A 24,863-nucleotide genomic window follows, 5' to 3' on the forward strand; every position below is an offset into this window, starting at 1 on the left:
ACCCAACAAACGTTTTCAACTAGTATACATGAACAAAGAAGGCTTATTTCTACCAAAGATGTGCATTGATGAACCCAGAAAACTCATATTATTAAAAATATAAATGTCGACTGCGATGGTGAGTTTTCTTGGTTCATTTGTAGTGAAAGGTTTACACTCAACATTGTGATTTTGAAAAACATCAATGCAAATGTGCTGGGTTAGTTAAACATCTATTCTTCACCCACACTAAACAAATACAAAAACAGCCTTTTAATAGTTTCTCTAAATGTTTCTGGTTTCACAGTTAAATTACAGGTCATTAAAAACAGCAACTTACTTTGGATTGATATTCAACATTGAATTGATCACGTTAACAAAGAGGCTCTGTTTCAAAATCATCAGCAGGAAGTGAAAGTTGTTAAATAACTAAACGTACCCGCAGGTGGAGGATTGTTGCCGGCTTTGAACACAACCGACGCGTAGTTCACCTCCTCCTCTCCCTCCGCCATCACTCCAGCCGCTCTGTTGAGCTCTCTCTGACTCGTAGACGGAGAAGTGTTGCTCTAATTAAACCTCTGGACATCGCAATAGGAGAACTGGTTGTTTCCTCTTCCCAAAAAAAAAACATATATCACAAACATATATCTTTCTGCTGAAACTAAAATCCATTAGACAAACTAAAACCTGATTTATTTTAAATAAACAAATTGTTTTTTTTTCCCATAAAATATGTTGATACATCGACAGCTAATTACTCAATGTCGTCAGAGAGAAACAAATGCATTGAATTTATAATTCTGTGTTTATCAGAGTTTGAAAATCACAATTTTAAAGATCACATTTGAAATAAATGTTATTTTAAACCCTTTGTTGCTCAGATCTGGTCACACATCAGAAACACTATGAATAGGAAAACATGTAGACAATGTCTTGGTAAAAGAAAAAAGCAATGTTTTACACTCACACACATTAAAACTAGAAAATACCCATTTCCTGCTGTCACTGTTTTACCTTTATGTTTGTTTTAAACGTGTGAACAGTATTAAATAGTGAAATGTGTTGATCATGCACCTGGAGGGGATGCCTTTGTATCCACGGTGCCTTCTGGGGCAGATCCTTTTTTGGTGTCGTCTGAAAAATAAAAACATAATGTGTTTTTATGAAGTTTATCAGAATCAGAAACAGGTTTATTAGCAGGTAGGTTAACACATACAAGGAATTTGAACTGGTGTTGTTTTGCATACATAAACATACATAAAAAGAAAATAAACATTTAAAACACAGATATAAAACTATTTAAAGAAAACTATAATAACAGTAAAACATATTTAAAAACATACTAAAATATAGCAGTATTTACATTGAATATTGAAATTGTAGAAATAGATTTGGAATCAAATATGTGCAGTAATGGGAGGAGGCGTGTGGCGCAGTGGGTAGAGCCTTGGTGTTGGGATCAGGGGGTCACAGGTTCAAACCCCACTGCAGTCAGCATGTCTTCTGTCCCTGAGACACTTCACCCCAAATTGATCCTGTGGGGATTGCCCACAGTATTGAGTATGTAAGTCGCTTTGGATAAAAGCGTCTAACAAGTGACATGTAATGTAATGAAAAACAAGATATTGTATGCATTAATGTGTATTTAACTCCCAATATAATCAAAAATGATATCCAAAAACCATTGGACAAAAGATTAATTTTATAATCAGCAAAGACACAAAGACACAGTGAAGAAGAAGAAGTCCTGATTTTTTCTGAGTGACTAGATGGGGTGTCCTGCTACCAGCCTGGAGTGAAATGAGTCTTTGATACTGGAGATTTTTTATTTTATTCTTATCTAAAAACAGAGGGATTATAGCCAATATCTGAGACTTCAAAGGTCTTTTATTTTGAAACTCTACATCAGAATATTCTTATTTCTTCTGAGTGACTAGATGGGGTGTCCTGCTACCAGCCTGGAGTGAAATGAGTCTTTGATACTGGACATTCTTTGTTTTATTCTCATCTAAAAACAGGGATGATAGCTCATACAACAGAGATTTCAAAGGTATTTTATTTTGAAACTCTAGATTAGAATGTCCTGATGTTTTCTGAGTGACTAGATGGGGTGTCCTGCTATCACCCTGAAGTGAAATGAGTCTTTGATACTGGACAGTTTTTGTTTTATTATCATCTAAAAACAGAGGGATTATAGCCAATATCTGAGACTTCAAAGGTCTTTTATTTTGAAACTCTACATCAGAATATTCTTATTTCTTCTGAGTGACTAGATGGGGTGTCCTGCTACCAGCCTGAAGTGAAATGAGTCTTTGATACTGGACAGTTTTTGTTTTATTCTCATCTAAACACAGAGGGATGATAGCTCATATATGAGAGTTCAAATGTATTTTATTTTGAAACTGTACATCAGAATGTCCTGATTTTTGCTAAGTGACTAGATGGGGTGTCCTGCTATCACCCTGGAGTGAGATGAGTCTTTGATACTGGACAGTTTTTGTTTTATTCTCATCTAAACACAGAGGGATGATAGCTCATTCAATAGATATTTCAAAGGTATTTTATTTTGAAACTCCTTAAGTTTTACATTCACTCATTTATAATGTGGTAGTTATACGTAGTTTGTTTTAAATAATTATTGATCACTTTATACAGTATATATTTCTTAATGTAATATGTTTGGTATGTTATTTTGGTGTATATGTTATTGACCGAGTAAGTGCTTTTATTTTGAAGGCAGTGTTTCCAGGACTCTACCGTAATGCATAGGATATTCACGCACCGCAATATCACGTGCGGGCTGGCTTGACTAGCTTTTCCCGAGTGGAGGCTGGCTTGACCGCAGTCTAACCCAAGCCTTAACATTCATTACGTAGCTGATTAAAATCATTAACACATAAATAAAGCACTCGAATTTCACTTACCGCAAAACCGCATTCATGCACCGTCTGTTTTAACCGCAGAGCGAGTCACAATAGTCCAATATATAAGCATGAAGAACAAACAAACACGGCCGGGGTCAAGTTGTGTTCCCTGGATGAACTGAGCAGGCATAGTCCCTGTAGCTTCACGGAGCAGGTAGCAGAGAGACAAGAAGCTAGCAGCAGCAGTCACTTGACAGAGCCGTCACTCAATGTGACCACGCCCTAATTTATACAAAAACGTTAAGACCTAATATAAATAAAAGGGTCACGTTAGAAAACAATTCACTCACAGATCCATAATTATGAAGGTGGAATCTAACTATATCGCTAATAAAATGTATGGAGCCAGCGGTAGAAACATGTTATTTTCTGCTGTAAAATCGGGCATTTTAACATGGGGGTCTATGGAAATTGCTCCTTTCTGCAGCCATCGCCTATCGGCCAATATATGAACTGCAGTGTGTGGCACTTCCGTATTGGCGTCCCGGCTATTCCCCAGAGTTTGCCCCTTGGTCGTGAGCTATTTCTTAAATATATTTATATAAATATATATGTGTGTATAAATTCGCATCTGCCTGTTATTGTCTCATTAGACCACTCAGAGGAGAGGATTTATCATTCCTCTAAACGCCTGCTGCTTCCCCTCCTCTCTCCTCGACTCCTCCGCTCGCATCTCCTTTGGGCGGGACTAAGATGCGAGGATAGGAGACGAGGGGAAATTAGAAATAAGAAAGGTCTAAAGACTGAATATTGAGGCCTGATCTGCTTCTATCTTATTTACATCAAAATGGTCGCACCATGAATACGATTGTTTCTCCAGACTTGATTAAAGCACTGATGCTTTCTAGAAAAAGAACAATGTGTGGCAGCACATTTGTTCACTGGTGACAGAGTAAAACATGACATCGCTTTTAGATAGAAATACAGATAGATAAAATGATCCGTCAGCTGGGCCAATAAACAAAGTCAGAATACTTGATGAAACAGACTCTGGAACATTGTATTGAGAACAAGTGATGCAGCGCCCTCTGTTGGCCGGTAGAAGCAATCAAATACAATAGCAGAGTCCTTGCACTAATCTGCAGAGTTTAAGCATTGCATCTCTAACACAAACAAGTTTAACCATCCAGACTGATAACAACATAAATATGTTAAGGAAATAAAAAAAAAAAATTGCATTTATTTTGCAAGACCTTTAGAAATTCAAACTAAAAGTTACATTGATTTTTAAATAATCCACATTATATTATTGTGTGTATTGAGTTTATGCAAAGTTTATGTAATTAATGTTATTTCTTTCCTTTTTCGTTTGACAAGGTAACATCTCTTTAAATGTTTGGAATTTGTATTTAAGTACGATAATCCATAGTTTTACATTTATAGGCCTGTAAATGTATTTCATGTTCTTCAATCAGAGTTAGCAGTGACCTTCTTTGTATGACTGCAGTGTTTACACAGAGAGAGATAAAGCCTTCTGCTGGCAGATCCATTGTTGTGGTTTATCACAGCTCACTGATGACCATATGTCTCTGCCCGTGTAAAGCAATGCACAGTGACCGTCAACAGGAGCTGGTATCCAGGAGCTGAGGAGAGACCATGATGTTTAGATGAAGACTGATAGATGTTATTATTCAAAGTGTTTAGTAACGTGTCTCTTACCTATTAGTCAGATCACTTCCATCCACCCACTTCCATTTCCCATCTTCAACTCTCAGACCAATCCAGTATCCATTCAATCCAAAGCTGTTAGTATTGATTGCTTCCTGGAAGACAGAGAGAGAGTTGTCAGATATTTAAACATTAAACTGTAATAAACACATAATGACCTAAAGACCCAAAGTGTGTTCAAACCAACACAAAACACAATTACTTTCTAATTGCATCATATTAATGGGTTTACCTTTTCCTCTGAATCATGTGCAACAGCCAGATCTGAATTATTTCCTCTGCAGTCTTCTTGAGCTTCTTCCCAGGTTATCCAACCAGGATAAGGAAGGTAACTGCTCGCATAGCAGCTGGGCTCAGTGAGATCCCAGCCCTTCTGACAAGGTTGACACTTTTTATCTGAAACAACAGAGTCCAAACAATCAACAACATGACTGCATTATGAAAATATTGTTATTATGACCTAATATAAAGTTCTGAACATACCGGTGTTTCCTAAGCAGTAGGAATTGATGCTCCACTGAGCTCGACTGATGTTGAGCTCATTCCAGGTTGTCTCCATGTCTTGTATTTGCCGGATCAAGTTGTTCTTCCATGTCTCCAGCTGCTGGTTTAGTTTGCTCAGCTCCTGGACTTCTGCAGACAGGTTTGTGTTGTTGCTTTCTAAGACAGTATAGGCTTGTGTCAGGTTGTCATACTGGACCGTGAGATTCTTCCGTGTCTCCAGCTCCTGGATTCGTGATGTCAGGTTCAGGATTTCTGCAGTCTGCTTGGCGTTGTCTTCAGAAAGTTCAGAGGTAACTACAGAGACAGAGGAAGGTGTTGGGCTGTAAGGCTTGTGTCTCTGATTGATTAATGATCATAATAGACATTAAATGTCAGGGTTGGGGGAAAATAGGACCCAAATGCAGATTGAGGAGGGAAGCAGGTTTCAAAATGGAACAAAAGGCGAGCTTTATTCACAAAAGCTGAAAAAAACAAGAATCCATGAACAGGTACTGTAGCACGAGGTAGCATCCAAACAAAAAGGGACTGTGACCAACATGAAGGGAGACATGAACGACAAACAATGAACCAACACTGAACACAGGAAGAGACAAGACTAAATACAGCAGGGGTGGCCAACCAGTCAGAGGTTAAGAGCCACATTTTTTCTATGTTATTGCAAAGAGCCACATCAAACACACAGTCACTGATACCGCTTGTTTCCGTTTTTTGTTTTCTGGAGACAAGATTTCAACCACGTCACTGATGCATTTTTGTGGCATTGGGATATATATTTTTCAAATCCTCTGGAGCAGAGAGAGGAGCTGTGGATTATTGTTATTGATTAATGCATCAGTGTTTCTTAGGGTCAAAAACACTAAACTCACAACTTAAGATGAAAGCGTTTAGTTTATTTAATAAAAGAGCACATGTTCAATGTGAAAAGTGACAGTAGTTATAGATTATTTGCAATTTGGTGGTATATATATATAGATTTTTTTATTTATTATATATATAACTCCTTGAATTCCAGGGGGGGCGCGGGGCTCCGTTGGCGGGCAGCGCCCCTCCAAGACAATGGTAGGGGAAACACTGGATAGTGTTTAATCAACGATAGGTTTTCCCCCCCTCAAAGGTGATTGGTTCACTGCATTGCAGGTATTATTGTGATTGGCTCTTGGGCCACATCAAAATTAGACGCGCTGTCATCCTCTCATACTGACACCTGACACCACACATACACACGTAGGGAGAGCCGGGACGAAAGTAACACGGGACCAAAGTAACGGAGCTATTTTATCCGAGCCCGAACAACTTTGACCAGCCAAATTACGTCCGAATTATCAGTATTCAATACTTAACAGACCTACTAAATATCAGGTTTAACTGTCAGTGTTGTCACGATACCAACATTTTGGTTTCGATACCAAGTCAAGAATTGCGATTCCGATTCTTTTTCTTAAAAAAAGGGAAACAGTCTTAAATGTAATTATTGTGCTTTATTTCACACCAGAACCATAACCATAACACAAACTTTTAAACAATGAGAACAATAAATCAAATAAATGACAAGAATTCGTATTAAATAAAATTAATACATTTCTTACAGACGGGCCTCGTGGTGTCCGTAGGCTTGCCCTCACTGTCAGAGATATAGCTAAAATACATCGCTTCTGGCGTCTTTTTTCTCAACAAGCCGAGGCGCAGCGGCAGCTGCACTCCCACTTGCAGCCATGCTTCTGGTTTTCTCACATGCTCTGGCAGCTAGCGCGTGCACGAGAGAGGGGAGGGACTTAGAGCGTGCTTGAGAGGGGAGGGACTTCGAGCGTGCTTGAGAAGGGAGGGGCTGCAGGCACGGCTGCAGTGCAGGGAGTGGAAGCAGAGCGCTGAACACACACGGCTCTTATTAAAACGGCGCTTTCTCACCGGAGTACTTTTCCCCGTCATTCTTAAAGTACCGATACTAATGAAACGGAGGAATCGTAACGTTTTTAACGGCAGGGTATCGCGGTATACCTTTCAAGTATCGGTACACCATGCAACACTAGTCAGGAGTCAGTGTCTCTCCCCCAAACTCACACATATAAAATTCGATATGAACTGAAGAGCCGCATGAAACTAGGCAAAGAGCCGCATGCGGCTCGAGAGCCGCGGGTTGGCCACCCCTGAAATACAGGGAGGGGTAATCACGAGACGAGAAACAGCCGGGCAGGGGAGGGGAAACACAAGGGCAACAGGTGAACACAATCAGACAATCAGACACACCAGGGAAACTAACGACAGGGAGGAAGACAAGACACAGGGAGAACAGAATTGCAAAATAAAACCATGACAAGACAGACCAAACTACAACTGTGACATAAAACTAAGATCGTGACATTAAAGAACAGGTTCATTTGTTTTATCTATCCTAAAACATAGCCGCACACACATATAAACATGTGAACGGAGCAGCACTGATGGTCTAAGATTGTTAAATCAAGTGTTTATTTTCTAAAGTAAAACAAAAAACCTCTTCTGAAATACATCTTTGCACAGGGCCAGTGTTAACAACTAAAACTGTTTCTATGTACATGTGGGCAGACAGACAGACCTGTCCTTTGAACAAGTGAACCATAGGAACATGTCTGCCACAGCCGGCTAACATCACTCGAGCAGCAACAAGTTAGCAACGAGCTAACTGCATTTGGAGAGATAACAGGCGGAGCGACTGGTCTCCTCTGTACTGTAGACATCTTACAACACACACACACACACACACACACACACACACACACACACACACACACACACACACACACACACACACACACACACACACACACACACACACACACACACACACACACTTCACCCTTAACACACATATCAAACTGTTGAACTGACATTCATCGAGACCATACTCACAGTAGATACGGAGACCCATGATGGCTAACAGTATGATCCAACACACTGCTATCGGAAGAACAAACCTCAAGCCTGAAAAACAAGCATTCTGTTAAAAAACCTAAACAAAGGTTTCGAAGGTTTCAAAGGTTTTAAAGTCATATACACGGATACAGTTTAGTCTAAAAACTGAGGCCGCTGGTTGGTTAAAACATGCAATATATAAACATATAAAATACTTAAAACCCTTAAATAGTGCAAGCTCAGGAGTTTAGTCTAATGGCCTAAAATCATTTAGCAGGCTAAGCTAATGCTTTCAATACATTATAAACACACCACAAAAATAGCTAAACCATTGTAACCTTTGTCAGTATCTCACTGTTTTACATTTATGTTTTTTTTAAACGTGTTAACAGTATTAAATAGTGAAATGTATTGATCATGCACCTGGAGGGGATGCCTTTGTATCCACGGTGCCTTCTGGGGCAGATCCTTTTTTGGTGTCGTCTGAAAAATAAAGACATAATGTGTTTTTATGAAGTTTATCAGAATCAGAAACTGGTTTATTACCAGGTAGGTGAACACATAGGGGGAATTTGACTTGGTGTTCTGGTACATACATACAAATACAAATAAAACACAGATAGAAAACTATTTTAAGAAAAATATAATAACATACATTTTTCTTTTTTAAATACTAAAATGTAAATGTGAAACTGCTAGAGCAGTATTTACATTGAATATGGTTGAAATCGCAGAAATAGAATTGTAATAAATTATGTGCAGTAATGAAAAACAAGACATTATAGATTGTGTGCATTGATGTGTATTTAACTCCCAATATAATCAAAATTAAAAAACCAACAAAAGACAAAAGATGGATTTTATGATCAGCAAAGACACAAAATACAGTGAAGAAGAGACACATCTGCCCTGAGTTAGCCTGTTAGGCCCCAAGCCTGTTGTTCAGGTCTCAGGCTCGAAAATGACATTCCCAGAACAAATGACCATATCTTCCCTTCTAAAAGGGTTAAATTAATAATCTTTTTTCTCAAAGTAATGATAAACCTGTGAGTTGGATGTAAAAAAGTCAGAATCAATATAGATGTTTTTTATTTTAAAGAAAATTCAGATTAAACATGGTAAAAAACTGTAAATTATAGTGTCTGTCCAAAACATATTTTGTACTTATAGTGAAAACTAACCTTGGATGATGGGTTAGTAGACTAAAAGCTTTAGGAATCCAAAGTACAACATATAATAAGTACCCTGTATCAAGATTGATGCAAAACAAGTGATATTTGACCTTTTTAGACAGATTTAGCAAAGAAAACCTCTTCTGGGGCCATTTGGGTGGGTTTTCCTTATCTCTGGCCCCCCTTCTTCGATTTTGACATGTGACATCTCTTTCTGACCGTCAGAGCCAATAGAATCGAAGGGAAATATCCCCCCACACACTCATGTTAACAAAAAGATGGCGTCTTCGCTCACCCAGTTTTGCTCCAGAGTGAAGCTGTCTCTAGGTTTGACATCTCAAAACCGAAAAGCAGATTTATTGCTCATGGATTATCAGAAATCATTCAAAGTGACACAGACGCATTGGATTAACCTATGGATTAACTTCAGCATCGTTTTTATTGTTTTAATGCCATTGAAGACCACTTTTGACCAGACTACCACACAGGTGAGCCATTTTGCCGTTTTTGGCTAACTAGCTCCATATATTTTGATGTGTGTTCTTGTCATTATCTCAGAGAGTTCGTATAATTGAGTGATAATGAGGGTACCCATCGATTCTGTGTCCCCTCACGATGTGAAACGATGGGTTGAGATGTGCAGCAAAGATAAATAAAAATAATAAGGTTTTGTGAGTGAATTTCGGTGCAGTCATCTGTTAGCATTTTTCGCTCGTTGCTAATTCAGAGGCTCAGCGTTAGCATTGTGTTGTTTTTTTTTGAAAAACAAATTAAAATGATCAGTTAGATGAGTTTCTTCGTTACATGGATATAAAACATTCATAGTTCATTAAATGAACATGCCCTCAGACACTGTTTTCTGCAAGATATTGCAGGAGGCCCTCGGAACCGGGGTCTCTCGGGCTTAACAGGTTAATATAGAACAAAAGAGCTGATTTAATATTCACATGTTTAACCTTCATCACTATTTTATTTAAATAATATGACTGTGGAATAAATCTCATGTTTGCTTGTGTTCACAGCTCACCTGGACGCGGTGCCTTTTTATCCGCAGGGCCTTCTGGTGCATTCACATAGTCAGCTTCTCCTGTGATTTCCTCTGGAAGATAAACACATACTGTTTCATCAGATATGCAGCTTCCCTCCCATTATGTTCAGCACGCACGAGGAACCATTTCACTAAAGGATGGAGTTTATAATCAAACTCAACGATGTAAAATCAGTTGCTGTCACGCAAAGAATCAGAGCAGGAAAGCAGAACTAAACACACAAAGAGAAGTGTATCATACTGACTTTTTAAAACGAGATTAAAGACCAATTAGACAAACTAATATCTTATAAATAAAACATGTGTACATGTTATTGTTGAAAATGGAGCACATTTTGTATTTAGTACAATAGTTCATCATGTGTGGTCAACACAGGGACGTGCACAGGTACGGGGTAATGTTGCCCGGGCAACGGCCCTTTTGCCATTTTTGCCTGACCTGCCCCTCTGGAGAGAGCAAGAGTTGTTTTTGTTTTATATTGTGACCGAATCAACATGATAAGCCCACAATTAGTATTGTAGCGTCTCGCTGCGGGAAACACACCTTGTCCGCGCTGTCATCTGCCCCCAGTCACGTGACTTTGTTTACAATCTGACAGCTGGAAGCAAAGGAAAGCCCTTCAAGTCCAACCTCATATGGCTATGGTGATCACACCAAACGCCTGCCCTGGCTCCTACCCGTTAGAGTATAGGGGACAAACCAGGGGACTTTACTTCCTCTTGACACCGTCGGTTACTTAAAAAAACAAACACCTAAATATACTTGTTATTGTGCTTCTGTCTTTCTGTGTCTTTTACTCTGCTCCGTGAACTCCCTCACCCTCGCTCTCTTTTCATGATCGCCCTCTCACGGAGAACACTTCACTGTCCCGCTTTATTGTAGGATTTCTGCCATGTCTCCACTTTAGCTTGACCATCTTTGTTATTAAGTTATGGAATTCTAAATAAATAAGTAATTAGATACCTTACCGTCACTGCGCTCATTAAGAATAATGCGTATTGAACTGGTTTAATTAATTAGTGAGTTTATTTAAGGTAATTATAGAAGCCCTATGTTATCAGTAACCTTTGTCTGCACAGCAGTAACAACGGTAAAACTACATTAAAACAGAATTGTCCCCATTGTTTCTTTAATAGTTACATTAGATATTCTAATGAGATATGGACCGCAACAAAAAATGTGCCTGAATAACGAATTTAGCAGTTGGACATAAAAGTCAACTGAGTGTCACTTGCAATGACAGTGTTGTGTTTTTATTTTATGAGTTTATGTTAGAATTTTCAAAAGGTCTTGTGTTTTTTTTTTTTGGGGGGGGGGGGCGCCTTTTCCAGTTTAGAGCAATAGCCCCTCCAAATGTATGTGCACGTCCCTGGGTTAACATATTGATAAACTACAAGCTTCTTCTTTAATTCACTCTCCAAAAATCCCCAAATATATAAAACATGATGTCTCTATGTTCAGCAGAGTTGATCAATCATAATTGTAAAGATTCAATCTTAAATGAATTTGGATATTTAAAATAATGTGCTGCTAGGGAGTGGTCAAGCCTCAAAAGCAATTTACGCATATATGGTCATACAAGGAAAACATGTTGGTAAAGACAAAGAAAAATATATAATACAGTAGGATGTATCTTAGACACAAACACACATAAACTCTGGAATATTCTTTAATTACCCATATCCTCGATTATGTTTCCTTTGGTTCTGAACAAAGTCCTGCTGCAGTCCTGATGAGAGCGTCTCTCTGATGTGACGGTTCAGTCGACTTCTGCTTCGAGGTGGAGATGGCATCTTTTTAATCTCCTGTTCTCATGTCATGTTGATACTTCCCAAATAGTTTCAACCGGAACTTGAGAACGTGCGGCCCTTTCACCGAGTCACACATCCAACATATTGGATTTCCTCATAAATAATCATATTAACTGCAATGTGCAATTTGGATCTCCATGGATTTCTAGGCCCCAAAAAACGTATGTTTAGTCACCAAAATGCTCTCAATGCCTCTTCCTGGCCTTCTCTGGAACTCTGCTGGAGACTAAATATTGATTTTGTCATAGTCTGCTCCATCATTCACTAGTAGTTTTCCATTCACCTGTCTCACCTGTTTTCCACACCCACTCGTTAGCTCACTCTCTTTCTCTTCTGCACCCATTAGCTTCTGCCAGTATTTAAACCCGCACCTTACCCCCTGATCCCACCGGAAGCGTCTGCGCCACGCTGCGACCTCCTCCTGCGTCATAACCCACCAGGCGCGTTTCAAAACGTTGCGGAAGCGGAGCGTCGTGTGTGCAGCCTCGCAGTTGTTGGATGAACGTTCCACTTCCTGCCTGCGCCGCGCTGCGCTGCGTCAAAAATAGGATTCATCCTATATTTTAGAAATTCCTTGCGGCGAGGAGATTCTGGGACGCTTCGAGCCGCGGCGCAGCGCGGCGCAGCGGGTCTGGTGGAATAGCACCCATTGAAGAGTGGCCGCGATCGCTAAAAACGCCGCAGCCGCAACGCAGCGCAGACGCTCCTGGTGGGATTAGGGGGTTACACACACTCTTTGCCAGATTGTACTTTGCCTCATGCTTGTCTTTCCCGCGTTTGAAACTAGATTGCCTACCCGGTTCCGACCCTGCCTGTCCTCGATCTGCCTGCTCTGCCTGTTCCCTGATCCTGCCTGTCCCTCGACTATCCTGTCTGGCCTGTTATCCGACCCTGCCTGTATCTACGCTGACCGCCTCGCTTACTCCCTGACTCTCTGCCTGTCCCTGACTCACCTTCTGCCCGCTTTCCTCCGGTGCGTTAAACTGCTCGGTTGGAATTCCTCAGATCCAGTGGAATCTCCAATAAAGTTTATTACCAATTCTCCTTGGTTTCTCGAGTGCTGCATTTGGGTTCTCCTTAAGATTGTGACAGAACAATCTGGCCAGAACATGGACCCAGCGCACTCCTCTTCACCTAGAGACCGTTTCGAGAGAGTTGAGGACGCTCTCCAGAGGCAGGAAGCCTCGATAGCCGCCCTGGCCACCGAGGCTCATCATACTAACTCTTCACATGACCAGATGCTAACCTATTTAGCTGCGCATGCTACAGCAGCTAACGGCTACTGTGCAGCAGCTAGTGGCAGGAGTGGCCGCTCCAGCGCCTCTTCCTAGGCCGTCGACACCCGCTTCTGCATCACCTCTGATGGGATTTACCCCGGAGCCTCGGGTGGGAACTCCGGAGCGCTACGCCGGGGAACCGGAGGGCTGCAGCCCGTTTCTTACGAACTGTTCTATCCTGTTTGCGCTGCAGCCACACACTTTCGCTTCTGAAGCTGCTCGTATGGCGTTCACGGTCAATCATTTGACTGGGAAAGCCCGACTGTGGGGCACAGCGGAATGGGAGCAACAAACACCCGCCTGCTCTACGTTCCCTGCTTTTTCTGCGGAGCTGCGCAAGGTGTTTGGACCCGTGTCTGTGGGTCCAGACTCTGCAGGAGGACTACTGAACCTGAGCCAGGGTAATGGATCTGTGGTGGATTATGCCATTGAGTTTTGCACCCGGAGCCGCCTCAGCAACTGGAATTCTGCAGCCCAGTGTGACGCCTATCTGCGTGGTTTGGCGGATTACATTAAAGACGAGCTGGTGTCGTTTGATCTGCCCAATTCACTGGATGGGTTGTTTGAACTGACTTCCCGCATGGATCGGCGCATCCAGACACGGAGACGGGAGCGACGATCGGCGGGAGTTCAACATGCCTGGGCGCCCCGACGTCTCACCCAGTTCCAGCCAACGCCTTAGACCAGGGGTACTCAAATACAAATCTTAAAGGTCCAAAATAAATGTTTCAATAAGACAAAGGTCCGTTTATTACGGTCATTCAAACTTTTAAACAATTGCAACAAGATTCTTAACACGAGGTTGCAAAAACAAAAATAATCTGTATGCAGCAGTTTTCATTGTTATTGTGTCTGTGCTTGACCCCTCAGAGTCGCAGTGTAAGAGCTGCACAGTTATGAATAAAGACAGCTGCACCCTCTTTCATTCAGCATTCCCATTATTGCTTTATAAATGTATTCCCCCTTGTGTGTCCACTGAGGTTCGTCAGGCCCAACACATCTTCAACAAACTCCCCCTTTGCCTCATCATAAAAACTCACAAACACCAGCAACTGAGCATTGTCAGTGGTGTCAGTGGACTCACCCACAGCTAAGGAAATGCACTGTGCATTTTTTATTCCATCACAAAGCTGATGAATCAAATCACCAGCCAGTATTTATGTTCTTCTGGTTGCTGTGGAATCTGAGAGGGGGATTTGCTTGATTTGACCTGTTATTTCCTCTTTTTGTTTGCCTTCAACATGGTCTCCATCACTTCAGTCATGCATTCTTTATACTTCAGTTATTATCCAGTGGAAAGCCCTTACCTACTGGCCTAGTTCAATTAAAGTGGTTACTTTTTTTTGGCTGGGCAGTGTAGTTTTACACACCGTCTGATTTGACTTTCTCAGGACTTAAAACAGTTTTTTGGGGGCAGACCCCCTCAAAGAAAAAAATATATTTACACACGTAAGTTCATCATCTTAATAGTTGTGTATGTTCATCCGTGAGCAGAGCATCAAGTTGACATGTCTATTACAGCTGAATGCGGCGATTACCATCTTGTTCAGCAAAACGCCTCACAAACGTATTAAGATCACAGCTTCAGTGCGTTTTGATTCAATGCTGAGTACAGCCAAACTGACAGTCTCTTCTCTGTCAGAGTAGACCGCAAATACCTCATTCCTTCAGTGCTTGGGTCCGAATGCTTCTCGTTTTGCGCCGTCCAGTTCAAAATGAAATCGCCGCCAATCGTATGTCCACGCTCGCGCCAGGACCGGGGGAGGGGTTACATGATGTGCATCTTGTGCTGCATTCACTTGCACTCGGACATTAGAGACTTTCTCTCATAAATGTCCGATGAGCCACAACTTTTCTTTCAAAACAAAGCTGCCAACTGGGGTGGCAAGGCCTATTTTTAGGGTGTCAGTTGCCACCCCAGTAGGTGAAACAAGGCTACTAGCTACAGTACAGATGGAACTAGATGAGCTGTTAACTCTCGCTCTGAATTTTTTGTTGTTGTTAATTCTCGCTCTGACTTAGACAGGTTGAAAGAGACACACACATGTTTCCCACCCGCATTCCGCGAAGACCCGCCCTACTGTGCCTCTGATTCGCAGATTGTTTGGGGGGAAAAAACGCTGACTGGATGCTGAATGTGATTGGACCAAAGCGTTGACACACACAGGTGGAACACAGTGGAACAGTCAGACATGCAGAGCGCTGTTTGCAGTGGACATAGAGGAGAATTTTGACTCGTTGCGAATGCGTTGTGGCGATGTCTCACATATAATACAGAGATAATACATATAAAAAGTATAATTTGCTCAGAGTCCGGAGACAGTGGTGGTTCGGTCCGGATCCGGACCGGAGTCCGTAGTTTGAGGATGCCTGCCTTAGACGGTCACCTGCTGGGGACAGTGACTCATCAGACTGTACCCGTTCACATGCTCCTGTCTGGGAACCAACACGAAACTATTCAGTTTCATGTTCTCCGGTCTCCACATATTCCGCTGATCCTGGGTTATCCATGGCTCCGCCGCCACAACCCTAACATATCATACATACATCTTACTTAGTGTTTGCACTTTTTTTGGCCAATTCACCTCCACTTCCTGTCCCTCTCTGGAACTCTGCTGGTGCTGATGTTGACAGAGTGACTGGATATTGAGGTCTGATCTCCTTCTTTCTTATTCTCATCCAAATGGTCGCACCATGAATCAGATTGTTTCTCCAGACTTGATTAAAGCACTGATGTTTTCAAGAGAAACACAAAAACAACAATGTGTGGCAGCACATTTATTCACTGGAGACAACAGAGTGAAACAAGACATTGCTCAAAGACACAAATACAGATAGATACAAATCATCCATAAACTGTGCGTCATCAGAATAGCATCAGGGACAGTTTCATCCCACTGGCCATCAGACTATTAAACACCTGAGCTTGCACTATTTCTATTTGTATAGTTGTTTTTTATATGTATTTCTTATGTCTTGTTAATTGCACTGTTAAGGAACCTGAGATCACATGTTTTATACATTACATAATCACACCGTAGTTTCTAAATGTCATGACGATAAACTTTTGAATCTTGAAAAATAGTTATTCAACAGACTCTGGAACTTTGTATTGAGATCAAGTGATGCAGCGCCCTCTGCTGGCCGGTAGAAGCAATACAATAACATGGTCCATAGTCTTTGCAATAATCTGCAGAGTTGAAGCGTTGCATCTCTAACACAATAGAATAACATTATTCACACTAAACAGTTTAACTATTTTAACCATCCATATCTAATAAAAACACCATCACATGTTAAAGAAATACATATTTGCATTAATTTAGCAAGCTCCATATAAATGAAGTCAAACTGAAAGCACATCGATTTTAAAATAATTCACATTATGAGTTAACTTTTGTGTTTTATTGTTTGTATCCAGTTTGAGAAACGTTTCTGGAATTACTGGTTTTTAACCTGTTTTTGTTTTTGTTTATTTTTTTGTTTAGAATTTTGTTTTTATTCACAAGTAATTCATCTGTTTCTCAAAGAGTTTCCAGTAACCTTCTTAGTCTGACTGCTTGTTTAAACAGAGAGAGCCTTCTGCTGGCAGATCCATTGATGTGTTGCACCACAGCTCACTGATGACCATTTGTTTGTGTAAAACACTGAGTACCATATGTCTCTGCCCGTGTAAAACAATGCACAGTGACCGTCAGCAGGAGGATCTATCCAGGAGCTGAGGAGAGAACATGATGTTTAGATAAAGGCTGATACATTTTAGTATTCAAAGTGTTTAGTAACGTGTCTCTTACCTATCAGACAGATCACTTCCATCCACCCACTTCCATTTCCCATCTTCAACTCTCAGACCAATCCAGAATTCATTAGATCCTAAACTGTTTTTCTTGATTGCTTCCTGGAAGACAGAGAGAGAGTTGTCAGATATTTAAACATTAAACTGTAATAAAACACATAATGACCTAAAGACCCAAAGTGTGTTCAAACCTACACAAAACACAATTACTTTCTAATTGCGTCATATTAATGGGTTTACCTTTTCCTCTGAATCATGTGCAACAGCCAGATCTGAATTCCTTCCTCTGCAGTCTCCTTGAGCTTCTTCCCAGGTTTTTTGATTATCAGTCTCAGCGTCATTATACACATAGCAGCTGGGCTCAGTGAGTGACCAGCCCTTCTGACAAGCTTGACACTTATCATCTGAAACAACAGAGTCCATACAATCAACAACATGCCTGCCTTTTGAAAATATTGTAATGATGACCTAATATATAGGATCTGAACATACCGGTGTTTCCTAAGCAGTAGGAATCGATGCTCCACTGAGCTCGACTGACGTTGAGCTCATTCCAGTTTGTTGTCATGTCTTGTATTTTCTGTGTCAAGTTCTTCGTCTTTTTCTCCAGCTCCTGGTTTTTTGTTGTCAGCTCCTGGACTCCTGCTGTCAGGTTTTGTATTTTCTGTGTCAAGTTGTTCTCCCGTGTCTCCAGCTCCTGGATTCGTGAGTACAGCTCGGCATTGTTTCCTGAAAGTTCAGAGGTCACTACAGACACAGACAGAGGAAGGTGTTGGGCTGTAATGCTTGTGTCTCTGAGTGTTTGAATGTTCTTGATAAACATTGAAGAAAGGGTTCACATGTTTGCTTCACAAAGCAACGAGCTACATGCATTTGGAAAGCGACTGGTCTCCTCTGTATTGTAGACTTCTTACAACAGCTCTGACATTTCAAACCATTGCCTTTTGCAAATGATGGAGAACACAAGCAGACACCTTCACACACACACACTTCCCCCTTAACACACACACTTCCCCCTTCACACACACACTTCCCCCTTAACACACACACTTCCCCCTTCACACACACACTTCCCTTAACACACATTTCAGCCTCCTATTGCAGAATCTTGCAGCAAACGAGAGGGAGATGTTGTTGGATCAACAGACGGAGTTACAGAGCTTCAGGTCACATCTAATACAAGCTGTTGAACTGACTTTCACTCAGAAGATACTCACAGTAGATACGGAGACCCATGGTGGCTAACAGTACGATCCAACACACTGCTATCAGAAGAACAAACCTCCGGCCTGAAAAACAATAATTCAGTTAAAAAACCTAAACAACATGACAGTCACAGATGCTTAGGATACATGTAGAACAAAAAGAGACAATTAAATATTCACACTTTCAACTTTCTTTACTCCCTTTTCTGAACACTATGATTGCTACATAAATCCCATGTTGAGAATATTAAATGTGGATTGTTTTGTGTTCATGATGCACCTGGACGGGTTCTCTTTGAATCCACAGCGCCTCTTGAGGCATTAACAGAGTCATCTTCTTCTTCTTCAATTTCCTCTGAAAGATAAACACATCATTTATATGTGAGTGCAGTTTTACTCCCAGCATGTTGAGCATCCACGAGGAACCATTGAAACACTGAAAGGTGGATTTTGGGATTAAACCGATATTTAAAAACAGTAGCCGTTATGTAAGGGATCAGAAGCAGAAGTCAACAACGCACTTCTACATAGAGAGATAACAAATGTGTTGAGTCTTAATGTACGAGTAACGTTAAACTCCAGATATGAATCTAAAGCAGAACTAAAAACCACACACAGAGAATTGTTCGGTTCTCACGCTGACATTTTCTTTAAAATAACAAACAAATATCTTTCTGCTGAAACTAAATCCATTAGACAAACTAAAATCTGACTTTTTAGATTTTGTCGTAAGAAGATGTTGAGACATCGCCAGTTTCTTACTCAATTTATTCTGAGAGAAACAAATGCATTGAATTTATAATTCTGTGTTTATCAGAGTTTGAAAATCACAATTTTAAAGATCAAATTTGAAATAAATGTTATTTTAAACCCTTTGTTGCTCAGATCTGGTCAAGAATCAGAAACACTATGAATAGGAACATTTTTAGACAATGTCTCGGTAAAAGGAAAAAGCAATGTTTTACACTCACTCACAAATTAGAATATATTGAATTACCCATTTCCTGCTGAGTTCTTCTGTTCATCCTGGAGGAGAGTCTGAAGTCCTGCTGCAGACCTGAGGCTGTCAGAGAGGGTCTGCTCTGATGTGACGCTCTTCAGTCGACTTCTGCTCTGAGGTTATGGTGTAACGTTTTAATGTGCGTCAGGGTCAGACATGTTGCAACTTCTCAAATAGTTTTGCCCTTATTTGGCTTGATTTACGTACTGATAACTTTGACGAGCAACATGAGAGAAAACGACAAGGACAAACACTTTGTCTCCTTAGAAGCCCTTCTGAAAAGCCCAGTGTGCTCTGATTGGCTTTCGGTAAAATTATGAATTTGTAGTAGTTGCAACATTTTTGATGTACTTTACTTTACTGAGAATTTTCAATTTCCTGCTACTTTACACTTCCACTCCAATTATCAGATATATGTTATATTGTTATATATGAGGAAGAAACTCACAAGATATCTAACAGTATATCATTTAAACACGACTCAATCCTTCTGTTTCAGCTGCAACATTGAAGTGATTAATACATGTTTCAGGGAAGTGACACAGAGACTTGGACTCATCTGCACGACTCCACACTAAAGTACAAGAAGACTAACTGAATGTGGCTCTTGAAACTGAAGATGTTAGCTTGGAAAACTCTGGCTCTCTTGACATTGTATGAAACAAGACGAACTGGCACAGGACAAAGGGACACGAGGAGTATTTATAGAAGAGTTCATGGGACACAGGCGGAAACAATCAAGGTTGAGGCCGACAATCACAGTGGCGGGAAAACACACAAATGGTGTGAAAGTCAAGAGCTCTGAAAAGAGACAGGTAAATAAAACAGGAAGTGCAATGACAGACGAGACAAGACATAAGTGTGATGACCTCTCCACACCACGAGGGGTCGATCCAGTGCTGTGGGGCCGGCATTTGCCTGATGAGCTGCACCTGGGTCGAGGAAGCCTACTTGAAGAGAGCCCAACCGGATTCGTCCCTCGCGCTCATTCCTCTGGCACTCTCTCTGTGCCAGCCTCGGGGGACCTATTGCTGGCTTCATTTGTTTAAATATAAATAAACTATTGTTATATTGCTGCACCTCGTCTCGACTCTAGGGTTTTTGTTGTGGGTCAGGAGCCGGGCCGTAACATAAGTGACAGTAAATGAACACGTTAACAACGAGACATGACTAAACCCTAACCCTAAACATGGGCTATGAACTAAACATGAAACCTTTAGGATAAACCTGATAACGAACACCTAAACGTGACGTTAGTAACAAGAACTAAACATGGCAAGATGAACAGGCTTAGCGTGATGTTACAGAATAAACACTAAGTATCTTTGCTTAACCCATAAGGACCCACCATGACAGGTGTCACATGACCTTTAAATGTTCTAGAAAGTTCCTTATACAGCTGTTGCCTTGTTTTTATCTCATGAGGTCCCTAAGGTCATTTGATGTTGTGTTACCATAACAACATGTCCAAGATGTCCATGTGCCAGGCTAACACATGGGACGGAACGAGCTACATTTCAAAAGCTTTTTGTTTGTTGCTAAAGGTAAAGTAGAATTAAAATGCTTACATAACATTTCCTTTATTACATTTAACCTGTTGTGTAAACATGTATTGATCAAATTGATATGAAACAAATGAGACAAACATCGCTGTGACACTGGTGTCACATCGGGACGTTAACCCTAAACTTTCACAGTGAACCCGGAGTGACATTATGTACAATTAGAAATATGATTATGATCTGCTCAGTTAATTTAGCTGATTCAATTATATTTAGTTAATATATTCTTTATTCTTCAAAGAATGTTCAAACTCATTTAAACCATCATCCTCATTAATAAGAGTTATTTTACCATGAAAGCTCAATGTGACATATATGTCACAGTTCAGATATTTGACACTAGGGGGGGTTACTTGTCAGAAATGTGTTCGATGGTCTGTTTAGTCTAAATGATGTTCCCCTTCATTTCCCCGAAAGTAGAAATGTGTCCGGGTTCTTCTGGGTTAAGTTGAGGTGTCTGTTGCTACCGCTGGGCTTCTTGATGGTCAGAAACAGAACAGCCAAACATATTTTGACTTTAATGTAAAACCAGAAAAAAAGACTGGAGCTTCATTTGATAAAGATAAAATACCCAATATGATGCTTCCTCAGAGACCTCGACACCAATCCCACAGCCCCAATGTGTGGCTGTCGATCAGCGTTTTTCACCTTAGTTTATCATCCGATCCACCTCCACTTCCTGTCCCTCTCTGAAACTCTGCTGGTGCTGATGTTGACATGTTGACAGAGTGACTGGATATTGAGGACTTGATTAAAGCACTGATGTTTTCAAGAGAAATACAAAAACAACAATGTGTGGCAGCATATTTATTCACTGGTGACAACAGAGTGAAACAAGACATTGCTCATAGACACAAATACAGACAGATACAAATCATCCATAAACTGTGCGTCATCAGAATAGCATCAGGGACAGTTTCATCCCACTGGCCATCAGACTATTAAACACCTGAGCTTGCACTATTTCTATTTGTATAGTTGTTTTTTATATGTATTTCTTATGTCTTGTTAATTGCACTGTTAAGGAACCTGAGATCACATGTTTTATACATTACATAATCACACCGTAGTTTCTAAATGTCATGACGATAAACCTTTGAACCTTGAAAAATAGTTATTTAACAGACTCTGGAACATTGTATTGAGATCAAGTGATGCAGCGCCCTCTGCTGGCCGGTAGAAGCAATTCAATAACATGGTCCATAGTCTTTGCAATAATCTGCAGAGTTGAAGCGTTGCATCTCTAACACAATAGAATAACATTATTCACACTAAACAGTTTAACTATTTTAACCATCCATATCTAATAAAAACACCATCACATGTTAAAGAAATACATATTTGCATTAATTTAGCAAGCTCCATAGAAATGAAGTCAAACTGAAAGTACATCGATTTTAAAATAATCCACATTATGAGTTAACTTTTATGTTTTATTGTTTGTATCCAGTTTGAGAAACGTTTCTGGAATTACTGTTTTTTAACCTTTTTTATTTTTATTTTAAGTAATTCATCTTTTTCTCAAAGAGTTTCCAGTAACTTTCTTAGTATGACTGCTTTGTTTAAACAGAGAGAGCCTTCTTCTGGCAGATCCATTGATGTTTCTCACCACAGCTCACTGATGACCATGTGTTTCTGCCCTTGAAAAACAATGCACAGCGACCGTCAACAGGATGATCTATCCAGGAGCTGAGGAAAGAACATGATGTTTAGAGAAAGGCTGATAGATTGTATTATTCAAAGTGTTTAGTAATGTGTCTCTTGCCTTTCAGTCAGATCACTTCCATCCACCCACTTCCATTTCCCATCTTCAACTCTCAGACCAATCCAGAATCCTCTATTTCCAAAGCTGTTTTCCTCGATTGCTTCCTGGAAAACAGAGAGAGAGTTGTCAGATATTTAAACATTAAACTGTAATAAACACATAATGACCTAAAGACCCAAAGTGTGTTCAAACAAAACACAATTACTTTCTAAGTGCGTCATATTCATGGGTTTACCTTTTCATCTGAATCATGTGCAACAGCCAGATATGAATTCTTTCCTCTGCAGTCTCCTCGAGCTTCTTCCCAGGTTTTTTGATTAGCAGGCTGAGCGTTAATATACACATAGCAGCTGGGCTCAGTGAGTAACCAGCCCTTCTGACAAGGTTGACACTTATCCTCTGAAACAACAGAGTCCAAACAATCAACAACATGCCTGCCTTTTGAACATATTGTAATTGTAACCTAATATATAGGATCTGAACATACCGGTGTTTCCTAAGCAGTAGGAATCGATGCTCCACTGAGCTCGACTGACGTTGAGCTCATTCCAGTTTGTTGTCATGTCTTGTATTTTCTGTGTCAAGTTCTTCGTCTTTTTCTCCAGCTCCTGGTTTTTTGTTGTCAGCTCCTGGACTCCTGCTGTCATGTCTTGTATTTTCTGTGTCAAGTTGTTCTCCCGTGTCTCCAGCTCCTGGATTCGTGAGTACAGCTCGGCATTGTTTCCTGAAAGTTCAGAGGTCACTACAGACACAGACAGAGGAAGGTGTTGGGCTGTAAGGCTTGTGTCTCTGAGTGTTTGAATGTTCTTGATAAACATTGAAGAAAGGGTTCCCATGTTTGCTTCACAAAGCAACGAGCTACATGCATTTGGAAAGCGACTGGTCTCCTCTGTATTGTAGACTTCTTACAACAGCTCTGACATTTCAAACCACTGCCTTTTGCAAATGATGGAGAACACAAGCAGACACCTTCACACACACACACTTCCCCCTTAACACATACACTTCCCCCTTAACACACACACTTCCCCCTTAACACACACACTTCCCTTAACACACATTTCAGCCTCCTATTGCAGAATCTTTGCAGCAAACGAGAGAGGAGATGTTGTTGGATCAACAGACGGAGTTACAGAGCTTCAGGTCACATCTAATACAAACTGTTGAACTGACTTTCACTCAGAAGATACTCACAGTAGATACGGAGACCCATGATGGCTAACAGTACGATCCAACACACTGCTATCGGAAGAACAAACCTCCGGCCTGAAAAACAAGCATTCTGTTAAAAAACCTAAACAACATGACAGTCACAGATGCTTAGGATACATGTAGAACAAAAAGAGACGATTAAATATTCACACTTTCAACTTTCTTTACTCCCTTTTCTGAACACTGTGATTGCTACATAAATCCCATGTTGAGAATATTAAATGTGGATTGTTTTGTGTTCATGATGCACCTGGACGGGTTCTCTTTGAATCCACAGCGCCTCTTGAGGCATTAACAGAGTCATCTTCTTCTTCTTCAATTTCCTCTGAAAGATAAACACATCATTTATATTTGAGTGCAGTTTTATTCCCAGCATGTTGAGCATCCACGAGGAACCATTGAAACACTGAAAGGTGGATTTTGGGATTAAATCCATATCGTCACCTTCTTAAACTAATGGCCTAAGTCATATTTTGGAGAAAATGTATTTTTTGCCTAAATCATCTTTTCTTGATGCTGACCACCTCTGGTAAAATTGCCTACATCCTTATTGAAAAGAAAGTTCTGTTCCTACCCTGATAGTATAATGGCCTATGTCAAGAGTGTGACTTAGGCAATATATTCAACAAAAACAAATTTGCTTAAGTCACATTGTCTTGTGACTTAGGCCATTTGACAAGCTTTACAAAATGGCTGCTTCAAAAAGAAAGAAAAACTAACAGATCAATTAAGTTATTGTCATGGTTCAGGGCTTGTCCCCTGTTGGTAAGTGATGTTTACTATACTATAGGGTAGGCTATAAATGTTGTGTAGTTATTTAGTCTTTTAATTTCTAAATGTATAGTTACTGTAGCTACTGTAGGTACTATAGTTACTATAGTTACTGTAGCTAATGTAGCTACTGTAGCTCCATGAACAGGGCTCGACATTAAGGACTGCCCGATGGCCCGGGGCCATATAGTATTTAGCTCGGGCAATGGAGCCTCACCTGCTGGTTGCCCGACCGGGCAATCTATTATGCCAGTATCATGCAGCTCGCGGATCCAGTAA

At 40.5% G+C, this 24,863-nt stretch overlaps 3 protein-coding genes across 7 annotated transcripts in view; all 3 read right to left on the bottom strand.

Moving 5' to 3' along the window:
• The window catches only part of LOC117546995 (C-type lectin domain family 12 member B-like), a 56,984-nt gene that overhangs the window by 13,893 nt on the left and 18,228 nt on the right, over positions 1-24,863 (bottom strand). Inside the window, exons 1-3 of one of the 3 annotated variants that reach the window (XM_034217450.1) lie at positions 2,904-2,960; positions 1,054-1,113; positions 419-591 (exon numbers count right to left, since the gene is read on the bottom strand). The exons of the other annotated variants lie outside the window; for them this stretch is intronic. Coding sequence (XP_034073341.1) covers positions 419-491 — 73 coding nt within the window. The 5' untranslated portion in view covers positions 492-591; positions 1,054-1,113; positions 2,904-2,960. Of the gene's footprint in view, positions 1-418; positions 592-1,053; positions 1,114-2,903; positions 2,961-24,863 lie in introns of those variants that run through there. 3 annotated transcript variants of the gene reach the window in all.
• Positions 3,887-12,369, bottom strand: LOC117546996 (C-type lectin domain family 10 member A-like). The gene is made up of 8 exons (XM_034217451.1): positions 11,863-12,369; positions 10,164-10,235; positions 8,388-8,447; positions 7,962-8,033; positions 5,055-5,369; positions 4,804-4,967; positions 4,563-4,666; positions 3,887-4,486 (listed from the first exon to the last, which is right to left on the bottom strand). Exons 1-8 carry the CDS (start codon positions 11,864-11,866, stop codon positions 4,354-4,356), a joined length of 924 nt encoding a protein of 307 aa, XP_034073342.1. The 5' UTR covers positions 11,867-12,369; the 3' UTR covers positions 3,887-4,353.
• On the bottom strand, positions 16,039-19,386 carry LOC117546997 (C-type lectin domain family 10 member A-like). 3 transcript variants are annotated; one of them, XM_034217453.1, is made up of 7 exons: positions 19,272-19,386; positions 18,555-18,629; positions 18,287-18,358; positions 17,562-17,816; positions 17,310-17,473; positions 17,068-17,171; positions 16,039-16,991 (listed from the first exon to the last, which is right to left on the bottom strand). In XM_034217453.1, the coding sequence occupies exons 1-7, from the start codon at positions 19,297-19,299 to the stop codon at positions 16,838-16,840; spliced, it is 852 nt and encodes a 283-aa protein (XP_034073344.1). In that variant the 5' UTR covers positions 19,300-19,386; the 3' UTR covers positions 16,039-16,837. The 3 variants fall into 3 exon arrangements, with proteins under 3 accessions (XP_034073344.1, XP_034073345.1, XP_034073346.1); XM_034217454.1 differs by having other exon boundaries at positions 19,250-19,380; XM_034217455.1 differs by having other exon boundaries at positions 19,246-19,327.

Source organism: Gymnodraco acuticeps, unplaced genomic scaffold (genome assembly GCF_902827175.1).
Source record: "Gymnodraco acuticeps unplaced genomic scaffold, fGymAcu1.1, whole genome shotgun sequence".
Taxonomy (NCBI): Eukaryota; Metazoa; Chordata; class Actinopteri; order Perciformes; family Bathydraconidae; genus Gymnodraco; species Gymnodraco acuticeps.